The 21,824-nt window shown below is 40.7% G+C and overlaps 1 protein-coding gene across 1 annotated transcript in view; it reads left to right on the top strand.

The window, feature by feature from the left end:
* LOC149273791 (son of sevenless homolog 1-like) overlaps window positions 1-21,824 on the top strand; it is a 60,924-nt gene that overhangs the window by 32,558 nt on the left and 6,542 nt on the right. Inside the window, exons 5-15 of the mRNA XM_089506006.1 lie at window positions 2,251-2,460; window positions 2,922-3,065; window positions 4,057-4,167; window positions 6,722-6,820; window positions 7,876-8,003; window positions 9,675-10,330; window positions 15,120-15,201; window positions 15,634-15,756; window positions 15,950-16,053; window positions 16,182-16,398; window positions 16,800-16,919. Coding sequence (XP_089362132.1) covers window positions 2,251-2,460; window positions 2,922-3,065; window positions 4,057-4,167; window positions 6,722-6,820; window positions 7,876-8,003; window positions 9,675-10,330; window positions 15,120-15,201; window positions 15,634-15,756; window positions 15,950-16,053; window positions 16,182-16,398; window positions 16,800-16,919 — 1,994 coding nt within the window. The remainder of the gene's footprint in view (window positions 1-2,250; window positions 2,461-2,921; window positions 3,066-4,056; window positions 4,168-6,721; window positions 6,821-7,875; window positions 8,004-9,674; window positions 10,331-15,119; window positions 15,202-15,633; window positions 15,757-15,949; window positions 16,054-16,181; window positions 16,399-16,799; window positions 16,920-21,824) is intronic.

Below are 21,824 nucleotides of genomic sequence, written 5' to 3'. Positions count from 1 at the left end.
CACATTTGGGGCATGCGCATTTTCAATGTTGAACTTTGGCATTTGGGGATCCACTGCCCATGTCCTATTTGGTACATCTTTGAGCCGGGCCATTTCAGTGTGCCCAACAAAACCATATATTTTTGAAAACTAGACACCCTAGGGTATTTTAAATGCTGGTATTTTAACTCTTTCCATGCACCATATCTACCACCAGTCTTTGTCAAACTTTGTGGTAGTCATTTTTTTGCATTTGTTTTTTCACACACATTTTACTTCAGGTATAAATTAAAAAGTTATCGTATATGTCACTATCACAAAACATCCCAATATGTGTTCAGCAACATCTCATGAGCGCAGTGATACCCCACATGAATGATTTTGCCTGGCTGTTTGGGGGCAAAAGGGCCACATTTGGGGCATGCACATTTTTCAATGTTGAACTTTGGCATTTGGGGATCCACTGCCCATGCCCTATTTGGTACATCTTTGAGCTGGGCCATTTGAGTGTGCCCAACAAAACCATATATTTTTAAAAACTAGACACCCCAGGGTATTTTAAATGCTGGTATTTTAACTCTTTGCATGCACACATTTTACCACCAGCATTTTTTCAAAGTTTGCAGTAGTATTTTTGTGTGTGTATTTTTCCCACACTTTATGTATGTACTGGTATATGCCGCTGTCACACGACACCCCAATATGTGTTCAGCAACATCTCCTGAGTACAGTGATACCCCACATGCATGGGTTTGTCATTTTTGGGGGGAACTAAAAGGCCACATTTGGTACGTGTGCATTTTTCTAATTGGAAATTAGATGTGTGGCCATCCTTCCCCCTATGTTAATTGGGACATTGTTGAATCCGGCCAATTCAATTTACCCCATCAAATCGTACATTTTTTAAAAGTAGACACCCCATGGGCATTTAATATGCCAGTATTTTAACTCTTTCCATGCGAGAATTGTTTTAAGCTAATGTGCTAATTTTAGGACTTGCTCACAAAAATATATTTTTTATATGTATATTTTAATTTTTTTTTGCCTTTTTTAAAACATTTTTTTTCAACTTGAAGGTTCCCCTGATAGTGACATCAGAGGGAAATTATTTTTACATTTTACTGGTTTTTTACTATTTTTTTTCTAATTATTAATTTTATTTTATTTTTAATTTTTTCTAATCACACTGTGATTAGAAAGCTGGGCTCCATTGACTTGCATGGTTGAATGCAGTACCTGTAATCAACCTGCAAGTGGAGCCAGAGTTCTCTAGAGGGTCAGGAGACCGTCTAGCGAACCTTTTCATCTTTATTATTTTTTTTCCCGGGCCGCCGCCATCTTGCTGATGGCGAAGATCACCGGCAGCTGCTCTCCGGAGCGGTCACAGTCCATCAAGAGGTAAGTGTTTGGTGTCGCTGGATGCCTCCTGATCGAGGCATTCCAGCGACACCACTTAAGTTTAGGAGGTGATCGTTGATCGCCTCCTAAACGCTCATTGTATGGCGGATGTTGACGCCCCGGGGAGGGGCCAGACATGGCCCCTGATTCCGATCATGGCGTGGCTGAATGCCTCGAGGTCGAGGCATTACAGCAACGCCGTTTGGGTAAAAAAATCGATCACGGATCGATTTTTTTTTTTAATTTTTTTTTAATTTTTTTTTTTTACCCGTTTTAACAAATGACGGTACTGGCACGTCATTTGTCGTTAACGACATGTTTTTCCGTGACGTGCCCGGACCGGCAATTGTCATCAAGGGGTTAAAGCATTGTACACAACCTACAGTGGAATCCGTGTTTTGAGAAACGTTTGACGGCGGTGGTGGTTACTTATTAAACGGCTTCAAATCCCTGGCTGGTCAAGACGTTGATCAAAGGAATGAACTCGAAGGTTCGCTTATTTGAAACAGAACAATTCTATTTGTGTAATTTCTCATTGTGATTGACGGCGAAGTGTTTAGGATTGGGTGACCACTGTCTGTTTTGAAGTTGTGTAAAAACTATCGCTGGAGTATTATTCAACGTTACATCGCTGTGATCATGGTGTTATCACTTTTATTTGCACCAAGTGGCCCTTTTCCCTCAGTTGCACCTTATTATTATTACTTTTATTGAGCTTTTATCTGCAGCCTCTGACCAGACAATACTATGAAGGTGTTAACCTTTAAATGGTCTCTTTATATATCCTGGGTTGGTATACAGAATATATTAATATTACCTATGCTTCTGTTTGTGTAAGCTACATCTAAATACTGTAATTTTTCCTGCATGCAGGTTTTGATGGATATGTTCCATCAAGATGAAGAAGACATAAGTGTCCTGTCCTTAGCCGAGGAAGAGCCGTCTGCTTTAGGGGAACAAATGTACTACGACCTTGTCAAGTCTTTTATGGCAGAAATTAGACAGTACATAAGGGAACTCAACCTCATCATCAAAGTGTTCCGAGAACCATTCGCCTCCAGCTCAAAATTATTTTCGCATCATGTGAGTATCTATCCGATAGATATTAGATATTTGCCTCTAAAGCAGGTTGAGTAGGGTCTGCTTCAGGAAAATCCACACCTCAGAGAGATTCATGTGCAATATTAGATAAAGGGACACTTTACTTACTTTGATATGCATCCTTCTTTTAGTATTTTAGTATGCATTCTTCAAAATAGAGAAAATTCTGCAGAACCCCCCCCCCCTTTGGCTTTCCAAAAGGGACACAATGGAAGTTTAATGGAACCTCTCAGCTGTCACATTTACAAAGGACAATGTTTGTGAGTCAATCCGACCATCTCTTTGCATACACGTCACTCATGTATGAGCATATGGTATGACACATGGGATCTCTGTTTAATATATTCTACAGCGCTTATAGTGAGAATCCATAGCTAGATTGGATAATATTGGGTTCTTCTGTACCTGCTTATATTTACATCCCGAATCGATATCTCTCTTAGGATGTGGAAAATATATTCAGCCGAATCATTGATATCCACGAACTTAGTGTGAAGCTTCTGGGCCTTATTGAAGACACTGTGGAAATGACGGATGAAGGAAGCCCTCACCCATTAGTTGGAAGTTGCTTTGAGGATTTAGCAGAGGTGAGTTAAAGAAACTTGCTTTGAGGATTTAGCAGAGGTGAGTTAAAGAAACCCACTAGAAACCAGAAAAGCAGACTTGCTTGTTGTTGCATGTATTGAATGTATGTGTAGCTAATGGGATATTGAGTAAGATGCGCAGGGAGTTTAGGTAAGTCTTTTATTATTTTTTTCCATTTTATGTGGAATTCCTCCACACTGCCCTGCCATGAGATACCCAGCTAATTGTGTTTAATGAGAGAAACAAGGTCATATCATTATGATACGGGATCTGATGTGAAGCTGGAGCACTTTGGCACCCAGGTGACCTCATGAACTGTTTAAAAAAAAAAAAAAAAAAAAAAAAAGCAAATCACCAAAGCAGTGCAACCAAATCCTCTAGTGAGGTAGGCTAGGTAGCTGCTGGACACAATAGATTGTAGCTCTAAATCTCCATCGCAACCCTTAATCAACTTATTTGTATCCCGTCTTTGACCTTTTGCGTATTACCATTAGCCACAAGGGGGCGCCAGCACACTTATCATTAACTCCCTTCAGGTACTGTCTTACTCATTGACTTCTGGTGCATCTGGTTATACTAAAAATAGCTTTACTGAACCTGTATGTGCAAAAAATTTAGATTGTTGAACTATTAACAAAGAAAATAAGCTGGACTTCTGTGAAGATTTTTTTTTTTTTATATATCACTCCATTGGCAAACAATAGTATAACGCCAGTCCGGGATTTTATTACTTTCTATTTTTAGAAATCGTACGTGATTTACAAGATTTGTTTAAAATCACAAAGTTCTATTCCGTTTTAGTAGGAGCATTGTTTATCATTATGAGCATGGTAGAGGAAAGGGAATCCACCAGTGCCCTGAATCATTACAGTATGATTATTTAGATCCCAATTTGCCTTCGACAACAGTAGCAATCGAAGGTCTCAAGTGAGCTTAATGATTTACATTTTTTAAAATTATTATTTTTTTAATGCTGTTCATTTGTCGTTTCAGGAGCTTGCCTTTGACCCGTATGAGTCTTATGCTCAGGATATTCTGCGGCCAGGTTTTCATGATCATTTCCTTGGTCAGCTGTCAAAGCCCGGTGCAGCTCTTTATCTACAGGTAGAGATACATCACTGTGAATCTTTGTGAAGCGTGGCATAGTCATAATTTTTATCATGGATTAAACCCTAGGATATATGCTCACTTTATACTTTTTTGTTGGTTAATCTCTGCTTTGTTATAATCCAGACAATAACTTGTTGCGTCTCTTGGCTAAAGCCAAACCAGACCATTCTCTTGGCATGTCAGGGAAAGGTAGTGGAGAAAGTAGTCCGTTATGCCTTTTATGGTGTGTTTGAATCCAAAAATGTGAGAAAGTGTGTGAGTCAAATTTATTAGATGTACAGCAACATGATCATGGTTGTAACTTGCGGCTATTGAATTGGAAGCACGCGCTCAACATAACAGCTATTCGACCTTTACCTTTAGTGATAACTCGTCTAATATAACATTTAACTCAGCTGATTACCCAGTCTTTAGTGAGTAGATAGAGAACATTGTTTCTCTCGGAAAGAGGGCTCACCGTTTCCAGCTCAGGGGGTCTGATTGCCACTGGGCACCTGGAAATTGAAGAAATTTTGTTTTTGAGCATTGTCCTTGCTTAAAGGAACTTCCGCACCTGTGATAAATCTTTAGTTCGACACAGTTCTGAAAACCATCTGTCGTTTGCGTTATTATTGTCTTTATTTAATGTTTAAGTTATTCTGCTTTTTCAGCACTGTCAATCCCCAAAGGCACAGGCAGCATGTTTCATGCAAATGTAATCTCCCATGGGTGCCTTAGTGTAGATTCCGTTGGAAGGCTACAATTAACCAAAGTATGGTAGGCATGGGCTAAATGGGTTTGATGGGGCCGGGTCGTCTTTTAAATTAATACCTGTGTGAAAGGAGAAAAGAGCTTGATGAATACGTTGTGTATGTAAGTGTAAACTTTAGGATTATGGGCAATCTGCGGTGTGACTAGGGCTGCAACTAACGATTATTTTCATAATCGATTAGTTGGCCGAATATTTTTTCGATTAATCGATTAATCGGGTAAAAAAAACAATATGCAAATTTTTCGTTTATTTTAAATAAAAACGTATAATTTACAATGGCATTTCACGATTCGCCTTCTTATTTTACTGACATAATAATTAAAGCTATATTTTAACAAGAACTCAAAAAATACCAAAAAAAGCTTTACTAGTAAATATTCATGTAAACTATTTTTGCCCAGTTATGCACATCTCACCCCCAGCTTGCCTCTCTGTCCCAGAAATGCATATCAGGAGGGGTATAAGGCATATCAGGGGACAGAGTGGCATATAGGAGGTATAAGGGGATACCTCCTATATGCCACTCTGTCCCCTGATATGCATTATACCCCTCCTGATATGCCTTATAGCCCCCTATATGCCACTGTGCCCCCTGATATGCCTTATAGCCCCATATATGCCACAGTGCCCCGATATGCCACTGTGCCCTCCTGATATGCCTTATAGCCCCCTATATGCCACCATGTCCCGATATGCCTTTTACCCCTATATGCCACTGAGATGCCACTGTGCCCCCTGATATGCCTTATAGCGCCTTTATGCCACTGTCCCCCCTGATACACCTTATAGCCCCTTTATGCCACTGTCCCCCCTGATACACCTTATAGCCCCTTTATGCCACTGTCCCCCCTGATATGTCTTATTCCCCCCCGATATAAGAAAAACTGACATCACTAAAATTGTTTTTTTATATTTATTAAATATAGACAAAAAAAAATACACAATACAATATAAATATATATAAATATATGGACAATAAATCAAATATTATAGACATAAAAAAAAAACACAAATGCACATAATTAATAGATCCCGCAAAAATTCTACCTGCCCCACCAGGGGTTAATATATCAACAGAAGAAACACAGGGCAAATGAGCATAAAAATAAAGATAATACTTACCCAGTGCTGCTTACTTGTCCTGTTTTTCTTCTGTTGATATATTAACCCCTGGTGGGGCAGGTGGAAGTGGCAGTGAGATGAAGTAGCGAGGTTGCGCACATCGCGCACTAAAATCCAAATCCCCAGCAGGCGCTGCAGCGGGACCTGGATCCTCTCCGGCAGCCGGTAGGGGTCTGTGTGATGCGCGAAGACAGCCGCTTCTCCCCTCCGCTTCCGTTGGGGCTGCCATGATGGAAACAGCACCGGAAGGTCACATGACGCCGGGTTCAGTAATAGAAGCCCCGGCGGAAGTGGAGGGGAGAAGCGGAAGGGGAGAAGCGGAGGATGTCTGTGTGTTTTGCACAGACCCTCACCGGGTGGCAGAGAGGATCCAGGTCTTCTGCAGCTTTGCGGGGGGTCTGGATTCTACAGTTATAATCCGATCTCTATTTGAGATCGGATTATAGAAGGACGGGAGTTTTTCAGAGCGTTTGCTCTGAAAAACATAATTTTATAAATCGATAAAAATCGATTCAACTAATCGATTATGAAAATCGTTGACAACGATTTTCATAATCGATTATTATCGATTTTATCGATTCGTTGTTGCAGCCCTAGGTGTGACAATCCCCTCTTGAGGTCGTACCCCTTTAATAGAATGATTTCCCTCACCAATTACCATGTTACTCTCTTTAGTCCATAGGGGAAGGCTTTAAAGAAGCTGTACAGTATGTTTTGCCACGACTCCTCCTCGCTCCTGTTTACTACTGCCTGCACTACTTTGAATTCATAAAGGTAAGGGTTTTAATTGTGATGGGTCACTTTGAGGCTAAGTATGCTATAGTTGGTAAACTGGATCGGAAATGACCCAAAAACAAACCTAAAATAAAGAAATTTATTCCAGCCTAATTGAAAGCACCAAAGTAGCCTTTTTATGGTTTCCAGCAATATGAGTTTTGCGGTTAAAAAGCGGAATAGTTCACTATTTTGATTTGTTATGATTCTAAGTAATTGTGGTTGCTAATTATAAAATTTCCTTATGTTTATGGCAACTGCAGGACAAATATTAGAAATAATACAATAAATACATTTTTAAACCAATGAAAGAGGGTCAGACTGACACTGGAGTAAAAAAGGACTCGCATGGCTGTGGCCAGCTCCATTGGTTCGTGTGGAGCTCCGCTGGGAACGCATGGTTGCATTCTGCAAACTTTAATATTCTTGCGGTTACTGCAACCATTTCTTTTTCACGATGTAATAGCAAGTCTTAAGGTCACGAAGGAGCTAATAAAAGCTATTTAGATTGTATCTGATGCCATTGCTGTAAACAATAGAAAGCTTGGGTGGAAGCACAAATATCTTTATAGACATACATTGTGATCCGAGTCCCCCCTGCTGACTCATTACCTTCTGTGTAAAACAACTGCAAAAACACAGCAATAAAAAATGACGATTTAGTCGGGATTTTCAGCCGAGGAACCGCGCACAGTTCTCATGACTATTCAGGTAGACAACCGTCGTACGATGTGAGAAGAACAAAGCAAAAGATTATTCTTCAAGGGTAACCAAGTTTACTTAGTGCTACCCCCTATCTACCTGCACAAAAAAGGGATTTTCTCCCCTCATTGCCCCTTTAAACATTAACTATTAATATATATAATTATATTCTAATAAGGAAAGGCATGGCTCAGCCAGCTCCATTGTTCAGCAGCGTTGTGTAGTCTTCACCGGCATACACTCGTTGTGTGTACAGTGGAGGCTACTCTCTCGCGTACGGAGATTAACAGGCTTCCTTTTCCCCTGCTTGAGAGGAACGCGTCGACATTGTTTTTCCTCTTTCATCTTTGTAGCAATTAGAGGAGAAGAGTGAAGATGAGGAAGACAAAGAATGTTTAAAGCAATCGATAACCGCCTTGCTAAACCTTCAGAGCAGCATGGAGAGGATATGCTCCAAGAGCCTCGCAAAGAGACGTTTGAGGTAAGTCACACACCCGGCTTTATGCCTCTTGCCAAAAAAAAAAAAAAGACAGTTTATTTGTTTGTGTCGATAGAAACTTGTTCCTTACGCTTTCCTTGCAGAATTTCTGGCTTTGGTTAATATAAACATGTACAATATGTATACTTTTTTCATTTTAGTGCTAACCCAAATGTTTAGTCTGACACAATTTTTATTGTTAATTTATATAACTGAACAGACCCCAAGATCCCGGTAAATATGGCTAAGATTTTAATCTGTCTGTGCTACTTTATAATGATATCTTTGAGAAATGTCTCTCTGGCTCCTAGATCACACCGTCTGCTCCTATATTCTGTATAAATTTTCCTAGCCTTATACAGTGGTCCTGTAGTCTGCAAGCAATACCCCCCCCCAACCTGAATGATTTTTAAATCTATTTTTGTACCTTTTTTTTTTTTTTCTTTCCTTCTTAATAGAAAAATATGTATAGCTATTACAAGTTAATTTATACATATTTTATATTATATTATTTTAGGAAAACATAAGTTGCATTACATGATATATATATGCACTTTGTGTTGGCTATAAAGTAGAATTTATTGTGACAAATATTCCAAATACGTTTGTTTTCTTTAACATTTTGGTCTCGTCTGTGAGTTAACAACATTCTTATTTGCAGTTTCTGACAGTAATTGAAGTGCTTCATTTGTTTTGACATTTTGGGGTGGTCAGTGTACATAGAGTGTAGAGAATGGTGTACCTCGGGAGTGCCCAGATCCTGCCTTTTGTTTCTAAAGGAAAGGACATTAAAGCCAATATATTGTTCTTGTGTGGAAGCCTTTCGTATTTAGCTGTCATTGTATGCTACAGTTTCAGGCATTCCCAGACTCGACAGCATTCAAACTAAGTTATCGTTTCTGTTTTAAATATAGGCGTAGGTTCTGTGTTTCTACAATGCTGTATATAAATTAGACGTGTAATATTCACAATTTGATTTTATTCTTAATATTGAGAAGAATTGCAAACCTTGTGTCTAAATTGTGTATGGACACTAAATTAGATTAGTTGATGTAATAATGGTCAATAGTCATCTGAATTTATCTATACCAAGCATGTGTTTTATTATGCAATGTGGTTTAAAGATGTATAGTTTACAAATGTTGATGACATGTTAACAATACTAAATATATATATATATATATATATATATATATATATATATATATATATATATATACTGTCATTATCAAAAATGTGTAAACAAAGGTAAGATGTATTTTTGCAGACATTCCTGCAAGACGTTTGTGGAGGAATAAGCTAAATGGCTACTGATTTAAAAAAATTAGAAGAAAGGTCTAGGGTGTAGCAGCTGTTTAACGTTGATAAATGTGAAATAATGCACTTGGGACGCAGAAATCACTAAGCAAAACATAGCATTGGGACTTGTTCTCTGTTCTATGTTCCAATTCCTAGAGCAATTTCTGTATATAGCAATACATGCTTTTTCTATGTAATGCATACGTGATGATGCAAGTTAACCTCCCCAGGAAAGTGCAAACGTCTGTGGTGACTTCAGATGAGATTTATATGTAAAATGATGTCAGAGGATCAAAACAATATGGTAATCTGATATTACACCTGCCCGTTTCATATCATTGACGTATTGACTTGGTCTATCTTTACATTCAACAGTGAATCTGCTTGTCGGTTTTATAGTCAGCAAATGAAGGGAAAACAGCTGGCCATTAAGAAAATGAATGAGATTCAAAAAAACATTGATGGATGGGAAGGTAAGGACATCGGACAGTGTTGCAATGAGTTCATCATGGAGGGTGCCTTGACCCGCGTTGGTGCCAAACACGAGAGACACATATTCCTTTTTGATGGATTGATGATCTGTTGTAAGTCCAATCATGGACAACCAAGGCTACCGGGTGCCAGCAATGCAGACTATCGTTTGAAGGAGAAGTTCTTTATGCGGAAGGTACAGATCAACGATAAGGATGACACTAATGAGTACAGACATGCCTTTGAGATCATTTTAAAAGACGAGAACAGTGTTATATTTGCTGCTAAATCAGCAGAGGAGAAAAACAATTGGATGGCTGCCTTAATATCCCTGCAGTACCGAAGTACCTTAGAACGAATGTTGGATGTGACTATGTTACAAGAAGAAAAGGAGGAGCAATTGAGGCTCCCGAGTCCCAAGGTGTACAGGTTTTCCGAGCCCGACTCTGAGGAGAATATTGTGTTTGAAGAAAATGTTCAGCCCAAGTCTGGGATCCCCATCATCAAGGCCGGGACTGTAGTGAAACTCATCGAGAGGTTAACTTACCACATGTATGCAGGTATGGTATTCCCTGTCATCCCTTATTTCAAATACCAAGCTTAGCTTCTGTAAGGATTCTGGGAGATTTAATTAACTCGGTTGTTTCATTGCAATCAGGTAGCTGATTATATGGTGCTTTAATTAGTTTATTGGGTGTGAGCAGTTCCTGATTTGTAGAGATAAGAGGATTATGAGGTTTGTGTGTCATGAAGGCAAATATAATTTGGGCTGTTATGTACATTGGTGTTTAAAGTCCAATTTCTACTCCTTGTGCTAAACAAATTGCTAGTCAAACTTTACACATCACAGAACCTTGTTGTGACAGTAGGCACAAGCCAGTTGTCTTTTTTGCCAACAGTGGATTGGTCCTTACCTTTTCCGACGGGAGACTATTCCGGTTACCACCACTTTTTCCAGAAGTTAGTACTTCTAACTAGGACCATTTATAACTGAGAAATCAGTTGATGCGTTTTGCATAGTCATGTGTTCATTGAGAAGCCATTGACCTGTATTTCGACCTATAAGGTTGACTTTGAGAACTTCAAAATCGGAATACTTTTTAGTGTTATATGTGCAGATCACAACAATTGTCTTCTATTTGTCTCATGGGCAAAATATATAGCCTTTTCTGTTTATATGGAATACAATATCATTTATCAAATAACCTGTCTATAGATTGTGGAAAAATGTTGCTGTTATTTTCTGTCGTTCAGTGGTCCTCTAAAGGGGTTTGCTCATAGTGGCTCGCTCTCTGCTGGATACCATCTTCCAATTTCTCTAGGGCCTGCTATATGAGCATCTCATATGTCATATAGCAGTTGTTGGCGTGGAGAGATATACCGAAGCAACTCCTCTTTCAAACCACCATGAGTGTCCAACTAGGTGTAGACACCTTTTTCTCTTCCATGTGTGGAGGTTTATGAAGGCCTCACCCCCACAAGAAAGGCTCATTTGATAGATAACTACTAATCTTTTGGATTTATGTAGGGTTGACTTAGGACTTTTTGTAAAAGAAACTCAACTTTAAACATCCATCCCCCCTGCAAAAATAGGTCTTTTATGCACGTTTTACTGGCAAAAGTGTGAAAATTAAACATTGCATGAAGTTAGTGCAAAGCGACGGCTGTTTCCTGCACTCACCTCTTGCATGTCCCTGCTCCCCAACATAACGGCATGCCTATACCGAGGTGCCTGCACTGCTAGACAGCCATAGGCAAAGAATAAAGGGGAGGAAAAAGCACAATTTCAATATTCTCAAACATGGCAAAATTAAATAAATGGAAAAAATATTTCATGTAAAAAGTAATATTTATATAGTAAAAGTAATTCATGCTTTTCTTGCAACGTGTATGTCTTTTACATTACTAGCGGTATATGTCCTTTTTTATTGTAAATACTATTCTAGAAGAAAACAAAACTGTGGACAAACTATGTTATGGCTCATATCCAAAAGCAACATTCATTCCCAAACCTGTTTGCAGTGCAATTTGTCTTCTTGGCACTGTGCGTGGAATTGACGATAACGGAAGCAGCGGGTTGTCCCCTCCCCACCCATAAAGCAGAGCTTTGCATTTGTTGCCTTATTATTAGAAACTCCATTTCAGAGAAATGCTGTTTCCTTAATGAGTAGGTCCCGTAGCTCCAGTACTAGGAAATGACCTGTCTGCTATCTTGTCCTCTCTAATTAATTGCCCTCCCAAGAACTGCTGTTTGGGTCCTGACTTTCTCCTACCAACTATTGTTCTCCTTAGTCTCAGCAAGTCTATTTCTGGTTCTCTTTTTGAATGCAAAAATAACATGTGTGCGTCAGCGTGATGTCTGTTTCCTTTTCTTAAGGAATTCAAGGGGGGTTGTTTGGAGCTAATTGGAGGCCACTATTGTTTGCTTTCATCTAAAATGGCTTCACACAAAGGTGAACAAATTAGCAGGCTTAATGTTTCTGTGAAGCCCTTTCCTCCGATTCAGTATATACTGTAATGTATGGGGAACCCATTGGCCCATTTTGGCTTGATGGCCTATTAGGATCCTTAACAGGTTAGTGTGCCATTGGGCCTAATGAGGCCAACATGGTTCAATCTTAAACTCCACTACGAGGGAGTGTGAAGATCTTCCTCCGGTGCCTGAGTGATGCCTGCATGCAGCATATACCTAGAGCTGCTTCCTAGCATAAACTATGTTGGCAAATCGGCCACTGCTCGCTTAGCTGAATTAAATCCACGATTTGGGATCCTGTGTCCCTTTCAAATAGAAGAATACTGAAGAAGACCTATTGTACCCAGTAAACTTCATAGGTTGGGGGTTAAGCAGCTCTTCTCTCCCACCCCATCACCCTGCATTATACTAACAAAATATACCATTAGTGCAGCTCTGTTGGGTTCTCAGTTTCAGTACACAAATATGGAAATATTTGATACATAGAGCCATTAGATTATGACGCACTGTACAAAGGATAAGCAAGACATAACAAGTAATGCATCACATTAAAAAGTGTGGAGGGCCCTTCTCAAAAGAGGACACGCTCTAGAAGGAGATTGGTGTACACAAGAGAGGAAAGTGCAGGTGTTTTAGATAGACGATCCTCAAAACTGTGTACCTGTGTTGCATACATGTTATGTACAGGTTGACTAAGGAGTAAGATGATATGGTGGGAGAAACCTGACAGCCACAGTGTGACTTAGAAGTTATAGTTGGGAGGGGATGCATTAACCTGTCTGCTTCAGTGAAGAGGGGGGCCTCAGGAGATTTTTTTTTTTTTTTTGAGGGACTGGAGACCAGGGGAGAGTATGAGGCAGGACTTTCAGTAAGATTGGGAAGCTCTTGAAAAGCCTTGTGTATGAGCGTGAGAGGCAGAAATAGGGTATAGGCAGGGGAGCTGCTGTGGAGAGCTTTGTAGGCGAGTGCTGAATGCCAAAGTGTATAGACAGTCTGTGAAGAGATTGGCGGAGAGGTGTTAGGCCTCAAAGCAGCATTCATGATGGATTGTATGGGGGGGGGGGGACAAGACTGGTATAAGGGAGACCAGCTAAGACCAAGTTGTGATCTCTGGTGACAAAGCAAGCTTCCTCTTATGTAATGTTCTTCCTCATCCCTCTTGTTCTAGAGTAGGATTGTCTCCGAAAAACAAAAAAATGTAACATGGCCAAAAGTGGAGTAATACTCCCAGCAGATCCATAGAACTGAAAAATAAAATTGCTGCTGCCAAGATACTTATACATTGGGTTTTTAATATGTGCATACTGCTTATTTTAATAGCTTAAAGTGACAACTTGGTGTCCCTGGCAGCCCTCTGAGTACTTCAGTGTGCGTTCTTCAGAAAGGAAATATAAAAAACACACGTGATTATCTGGGATAGAAAGTGTGGCTCTGCAGCCGCTATCCTCAGTGGTGTGATGGACGCCCCCGATCTGCAGCTTCTCTGCAGCAGTTTTTACATTTTTTATTATATATTATTGGATACATTTTATCAAATATACATTTTTTTTTAAAATTAGCAGTATAAATTTGATCCAGTCCTCTTCCACGACTCGCCTCTGAAGTTGAGAATGGATGTAACATGTTTCCCTGTAAAGTCAGGCTTTCAATGTGTTGACAGTGCCAAAAAATAATGAAATGGTTTACATGTTTTCTTTTTTGTTTCACAATCACTTTTCAGATTAAAGTTTATTACGACTTGTTTCGATACAGAGGAATTTTCTGCCTTCCTATGTGTAGTACACACAAAATTCACGCAGGAAATGGAGCATGCAGCAGGAAATGGGAGACGGGGGGGATTACGTCGGTTACACAATAACAACTAATGATCTAAAATCTAACGTGCATATTAGTGGATGCATATTTAAATATTGGTTTAGCGTCATACCATGCATACTCATAGGCGAATTTGCACTACAATAGCAACTCTCCTGGCTTCTGCAGATATCAAATCATTTTTGTGCTAAGGGGTGCCTATAGTTTGCCTGGCACTGGGCATGGGGCATATGTGGCACAGGGACCTTCTGTTCCACCCTTTTGAGTAGTTTAAAGCATTTGCTCGTGCCCTTATCTGGTCAGCTGGGGGTGCTATAGGGGCACGTCAACCATCAAATGCACATTAATGCATATGATAACCTCATGGTCCCTTTTCATTCTTGTTCTATGCCCTTTGCAAACACATATGGGTGTTCTGCAGAATCCCCCTCAGTTTAATGTTTTTGCCCGTTTACATCTCAATGCACGTGGTATACTTACTATACTTATGCATTCTTTGGTGGGGCTCCCGGTGACATTAAACTGCCCCTTTAAGTAGCATGTTCCTCTGCTGTTGAGCACGTAAACATTATCTTAGTCATGAGACCAGAATGTGTAACATTGACATTTATTTTATCCAGTTTACAATGATTTGTATTTAGAACGCCCTTTATTTCAGATAAAATCCCAAATTAATTGGTACGATCCATTTATTTGTCTGGTGATTGCTTCATACAGTATTTGGCCTGAAGAGATTACTTTTTTTCCTTTTTGTCAGCCTTTGCACTGTTATGTAGTTACTTTTTATGCATTTTTGCTGCATACTTTGCATCAAAATGAGCTGAGACCATATGCGATATATTATCACTTCATATAATGCATGTAGGTTAGCCATTGAAAACAGGGGGATTTCTCTTTTATTATGAAGAATAGGACACATGCAGGAGCCTGCACTGCTGCCGGTACATGCATCAAGCCATCGAAGCATTACCTATTTACAGTTTTTCTTTTGGTCCTACTGGTACGTGGGAAAAAAACTTGACATTCAATTAAACCAAGTCTTTGTTGTTTTACTTCCCCAGATCCCAACTTCGTTCGAACGTTTCTTACAACATACAGATCTTTTTGCAAGCCTCAGGAACTTTTAAGCCTTCTCATAGAAAGGTATGTTAAGGAAAAACGGTCCATGAACGCATGCTAATTGTTGACCAAACTGTATCACGCGTCCGTCTTTGACTTATCGTCTCTTGGCCCTTAATTTTCCTAAGTCATTCTTTGTCTTTTTGCTCTCATTCGTGGTTATCGATGAAATAGTCACTTATTTGCAAAGTTATCAAGCTCTTGGAATACGGTCACCCATTTGTTATGGCATATGTTTGTAGATCACAGCTGGGACACAAATCACTAATATGCAGCTGTCTGAAAAGATTATTATTTTAAATCTGGAATGGCTTAAAAAAAAAAAAAAAAAGACGACAATTTTTTTTAGTGTAACAATAGTGGGGGGAAAAAATTGAGATTTTCTTTCAAATCCAACCGATTAGGTTTTTGTGTCTTGTTGACTTTTCCCCAAATCCCTGCGTTTACCTCACAAAGGTTTGAGATACCAGAACCGGAACCTAGTGAAGCAGATCGCATCGCGATGGAGAATGGCGACCAGCCCCTTAGTGCAGAGCTGAAGAGGTTTCGTAAGGAGTATGTGCAGCCAGTACAGTTACGGTGAGCATCCGTCTCTTCTACGTTTTCTGAATGTGTTTTATTTTCTATACAGAGGCTTCTTATTTTTCCAGGCAACTGGAAAACTTATTTTTCTAGTACTTTTTTTTTTTTACACATTTTTAAGATTGAAATCTTTGAGATATTCTTACAATTGGATTGTTGCTCATTGCGTAATTCACTTGTTCCTTCTTAGAGTGTTGAATGTTTGTCGGCATTGGGTAGAACATCATTTCTATGACTTTGAACGAGACCCAGATCTGTTGCTACGACTGGAAGAGTTTATTGGAACAGTGAGAGGTATGAGGAGACGCCTGTGTTTGTGTGAAACGGAATTGGCTTTTGTCAGTAGAGGAAAACGCGTTCTCACAAATGTTTTAAGCTGCTCAAAAAAAAATATAGGTAGGCATACATCTCTTGTTTTCCAGGTAAAGCCATGAAAAAGTGGGTAGAATCTATCACGAAAATCATTCAACGCAAAAAACAGGCTCAAGCCAATGGACCTAGCCACAATATAACGTTTGAAAGCTTGCCTCCTGCCATAGAGTGGCACCTCAGCCGATCCAGCCAGAATTTCGACTTACTCACATTGCATCCGATAGAAATCGCCCGACAGCTGACTTTGCTTGAGTCTGACCTTTACAGGTATGGTTCATATTTAGAAATAAAAATACACTTCTTTATAGTTTATTATTGGTTGTAGCACTTACTAATATTTAACGAATTGCGCTATGTGCAAAATCAAATGTGCTTCTGCTAAGTTTGGCAGTTGGTTATAGTTCTGACTGCTCCAGATGTTGACATATAATTTTGAGGAGAAACCAGGCTTTTCTTTCCTCCTAATTGGCGTACACGGAGCTTATATGTGAGGGACACGGGTCTCAGCCCATGGTAGCATGTATTATGCGCTTTTAGCTTTTGTAACCTTTTGTTGTTACAAGTAAGTAGCTTAGAACAGCGGCTTGTTTTATTTACTGCTTCTCGTAACGCAACAGATACTGCGTCAACGGTTACAAGCGTTTACCGTCTTATTTTATTCCGTATAGGGCTGTGCAGTCATCTGAACTTGTAGGAAGCGTATGGACAAAGGAAGATAAAGAGGTCAATTCTCCCAACCTCCTAAAAATGATCAGACACACAACTAACCTCACTTTGTGGTTTGAAAAGTAAGTTCTCCAAAAAGAAAAAGAAAGATGTTTGCTTTTTGTGGAATAAGACAAATGATAACAACATGATTGCGTTTTTTAATATTGATTTATACAATATCGTTCTATCTGATCTTTGTGTCGCCTATGAACTGTGGTCGGATGTCGATGACATCAAAGGGACAGTTAATGCCCCTGTGTGCTTTAATATGCATTCTTTCAAAACCAAAATAAAGCTCACGCCTGACACGGAAGAAGCTTCCCTGCTGCAGCTGCTCTCCTCCGTCATGGTCCAACTATTCTCGTCACCTATTGGCTGCAGGCTCCATCTAATATGGCGGTCCTTGGCTTCACGCTTCTCAGGTTTCTCTGTTGGGTTCCTTGGTAACCCCAAAAGTGCAGGTTTTCTGTTCACCCTCACACGTTATGGTGGTTGCTCTCTTATTGTGTTCTGGTTTTCTGCTCCAAGAAAGGCTTTTAAAAACTCGGTTTGGAAGTTACACCGCGTAGCCATTTTGGCGCATGACAAAAGTAAGAAAAAGTACACATTTTTAGGGACAGACGTCTCCCTTATGCATCTCGGTGAGATTAACGGCACATATTGTGGGCTTCTGGCCAATGTAGCCTGTTTTGGAAGAACTGGTGTAATGTAGAACATAGCGGTTGTTATCTCGTTTACTTCTGTGTCGAGTTGTTTGTACTTCATCGTAATGTGCATTAATGGCTGTCCGCCAACGCTTTGGCTGTGTAATGCTTGTGTTTTCACCCGCGGCCTTAAGGGACCGAGAGGAACTTGTGAATGGGACCACTTTGGAAACTGTTTACCCGAAGTTAATACCTGGAAGCTTAGTAAATCACACGCTACTATTATAGTACACGGTTCCCATATTTTCCACATCCTCTTGCTATTGTTGTAGACTTTTTCTAAGTGATGTTGTTTAATGTTGTGGTAATAAGTCAAACTATTTATTATTGAAGGTCTCTTGAGGTTGTGCGCTCTCAACGGTTTGTGAGCTTTAACAATTTAAAAAATAAATATGTTTTTTATACAAAACCATGGTCGTGGAAACAAATAGTTCTATTGTTAATTGCAATCGCAGGGAATGGATAGTGTTTTTTACGTAATGCTGGGCACGTAACATTGCTGAAAATACCCACTCATTTGAGATTAGGAAATGATCTCCTAAATATGACAAGAAAGTAACGATCTGTTTATGTAGAACTAATTTATTCTAAAATGTTGTTTCTTAAATTTTATCTTTAGTCTATAGGAAACATGTATAGTAATTATTTTAAAAGGGTTGGATGTATAAGTGTTCTATGTGTTTAAAAGTTATCCATCAACAGATGCATATATGAATGAATAACATATGTATGTGAATATATATATAGTAGGGCTGCAACAACTAATCGATAAAATCGATAATCGATAATGAAAATCGTTGCCAACGAATTTCATTATCGATTAGTTGAATCGATTTTTATCGATTATTAAATGAGGGTTTTTTCAGAGCAAACGCTCTGAAAAATACCCCTCATTATATAAACCGTTTCAGTGACTCACAGCAGCAGCTCCTACTTACCAGCCCCTCCCTGTAATCACTGTGACAACTGGCCCCGCCCCCTTCCTTCTCCCAGAAGGCCAGAACCACATGGCTGTGACACTCATCTAACTGTAAGTATAACATTAATATTTGGGCTACTGAAAGTTAGGGGAGGTGGGAGTTAATTTAGGGGCTGTTATGGTTAATGGGGTGTTTAGGGTTCATTTAGGGGCAGTTATGGTTAATGGGGTGTTTAGGGTTAATTTAGGGACAGTTATGGTTAATAGGGTGTTTAGGGTTAATTTAGGGGCAGCTATGGTTAATGGTGTGTTTAGGGTTAATTTAGGAGCAGCTGTGGTTAATGGGGTGTTTGGGGTTAATTTGAGGCAGTTTTGGTTAATGGTATGTTTAGGGTTAATTTAGGGGCTGTTGTGGTTCATGGGGTCTTTAGGGTTAATTTAGGGGATGCTGTGGTTGATGGGGTCTTTAGGGTTAATTTAGGGGCAGTTATGGTTAATGGGGTGTTTAGGGTTAATTTAATGATGAGGACTGAGGGTTAATTTTATTAATTTATTAAAGTTAACTTAAGGCGCAGTTAGAGATAAAGGGGGGCAAACTAAGGGGAATCTAAATCCTGGGGGCAGTGAAGATTAACCCAGTACTTATTTATAAAAGTATGGTCTGTGACTCTATGTGGGGACTATGAGATATCTGGGGGGTATAAGGCATATCTGGGGAGGACGGAGTGACATATCTGGGGGTATAAGGCATATAGGGTATATAAGGCATATGTGGGGAGGGCAGTGTGGCATGTCTGGGGAGGACAGAGTGGTGTATCAGGGTGTATAAGGCAGATCTGGGGCCACAGTGGCATATCTGGGGGTAGAGTGGAGTGGCATATCTGGGGGTAGAGTGGAGTGGCATATGTGGGGAGGGCAGTGTGGCATGTCTGGGAGGCAGTGTGGCATGTCTGGGGAGGATGGAGTGGTGTATCGGGTATAAGGTATATCAGGCACAGTGACATATGTGGGAGGCAGCGTGGAGTGGCATATGTGGGAGGCAGCGTGGAGTGGCATATGTGGGAGGCAGAGTGGAGTGGTATATGTGGGGGGCAGCGTGGAGTGGCATATGTGGGAGGCAGAGTGGAGTGGCATATGTGGGAGGCAGAGTGGAATGGTATATGTGGGGGGCAGCGTGGCATGTCTGGGAGGCAGCGTGGCAAGCCTGGGCTCAAACGTGCATAAATTGGGGGGGCTGGTTGCGAAATAAAGGCAAGAAATGCATTTTATCAAAGTTTTTTTATTATGCTGTTTGTATTTAATATAATTTGTTTATTACATTATTTTAAATAAATGAAAAATTTACATTCATTTTTTTTATCCGATTAATCGAAAAAATAATCGGCCAACTAATCGATTATGAAAATAATCGTTAGTTGCAGCCCTAATATATAGATATATATAATATGTGTGTGTGTGTGTGTGTATATGTATCCAGATTTACACTATATATGTATCCATTTTATATGTATCCATTTTACACTATATTACAGAGTTCGGCACAAGAAACTCCGCTTCATTCTAAATCAACAGATTAATAGACTATCCACAAATCAACAGCATTTAGTTTGTTTCCCTTTAATTACACATTGTAAGCAATGCAAGGTTAGATACAATCCCCAATATAAAACCAATATATTTACACTATATGCATATATACAAATAATACCTGTCTGATGTTACTGATCCTTTCCTTCACCATTCATTTCTGACTCGTTGCCCGTGGGTATAGAAGTTTCCAATTGAATGGGAAGATGTATGTTTATATTATGTTTTTTTCCCTTTGCCCATTGTGCTTTAGGGTCTTTACCGACATTAAGACAATAGTGACCATGGTGTAAAGATTATTTAAAGTAGGGCTGAAACAACTAATCGATAAAATCGATAATGAAAATCGTTGTCAATTTTTATCGATTTTATCCTTATATAATCCGACCTCAAACAGAGATCGGATTATAACACTAGAATCCAGATACCCCGCAACGCTGCAGGGGACCTGGATTCCCCTCGCTGTCGGCCGGTCTCTCACCTCCGTCTCTCTCCCCACTCCCATACACCCCTCTGACTCCTCCCCCCTCCCATACACTGCTCTGCCTCTCTCCCGACTCCCTGGTATTTTGGGAACCTCCGTTGCTGACAGGCACTTTCACTGCAGCTTCATAGAAGCCTCAGCGTAAGTGAAGGTGAGTAACGGAGACTGTCTGTGCGCATCGTGCAGAGCCCCACTGGCTGACAGAGAATCGAGGTCTCCTGCAGAGGATCATCCTCTCTGTCAACTGGTGGGGGTCTGCATCGCACAGACAGCCTCCGTTACTGCCCTTCACTTACGCTGAGGCCGGGTAGAGAGGCAGAGTGGTGTATGGGAGCAGGGAGGAGTCAGAGGGGTGTATGGGAGCCACCCTCCCATACACCACTCTGGCTCCTCCCCCTCCCATACGCCACTCTGCCTCTCTACCCGGCTCCCTTGTGTCTTGTGAACCTCCGTTGCTGACAGGAGGCAGAGTGGAGTATGGGAAGGGGGAGGAGCCATAGTGGAGTATGGGAGGGGGAGGAACCAGAGTGGTGTATGGGAGGGGGGTGGAGGCAGAGTGGAGTATGGGAGGGGGGAGGAGGCAGAGTGGAGTATGGGAGGAGGCAGAGTGGGGTATGGGGGGGGAGGAGGCAGAGTGGAGTATGGGAGGGGGGAGGAGGCAGAGTGGAGTATGGGAGGGGGGAGGAGGCAGAGTGGAGTATGGGAGGGGGGAGGCAGAGTGGTGTATGGGAGGGGGGTAGGAGGCAGAGTGGAGTATGGGAGGGGGGAGGAGGCAGAGTGGAGTATGGGAGGGGGGAGGAGGCAGAGTGGAATATGGGAGGGGGGAGGAGGCAGAGTGGAGTATGGGAGGGGGGAGGAGGCAGAGTGGAGTATGGGTGAGTTATAGTGGTGTATGGGGGGTATAACGAATTTCAGGGAGGCAGAATGGCATATCTGGGGGAGTTAGAGTGGTGTATAGGGGAGGTAGAGTGGTGTATGGGGGGTATAATGAATTTCAGAGTGGCATATCTGGGGGAGGCAGAGTGGTGAATCAGGGAGAATTTCAGGGTGGTGCAGGGCATTTATGGGGAGCGGAGTGGCATAACACGGTGCACAGTGGCATATAGGGAGGTATAAGGCATAAATGGGGGCGAGTGGCATATTGGAAGTTATAAGGCATATCAGGGGGGCATAAGACATATCTGGGGTAAAAGGTATATCAGGGGGCTCAGTTGGATATCACTGGCATATAAGGAGTATAAGGCATATCGGGGGCACAGTGGAATCTCTGGCATATAAGAGGTATAAGGCA

Source organism: Sceloporus occidentalis, unplaced genomic scaffold, assembly GCF_023333645.1.
Source record: "Sceloporus occidentalis isolate IW3139 unplaced genomic scaffold, rSceOcc1.0.p SCAF_360, whole genome shotgun sequence".
Classification (NCBI taxonomy): Eukaryota; Metazoa; Chordata; class Lepidosauria; order Squamata; family Phrynosomatidae; genus Sceloporus; species Sceloporus occidentalis.
The sequence above is the reverse complement of the archived record's forward strand: the minus strand, read 5'-3'. Positions and strand labels throughout refer to the sequence as shown.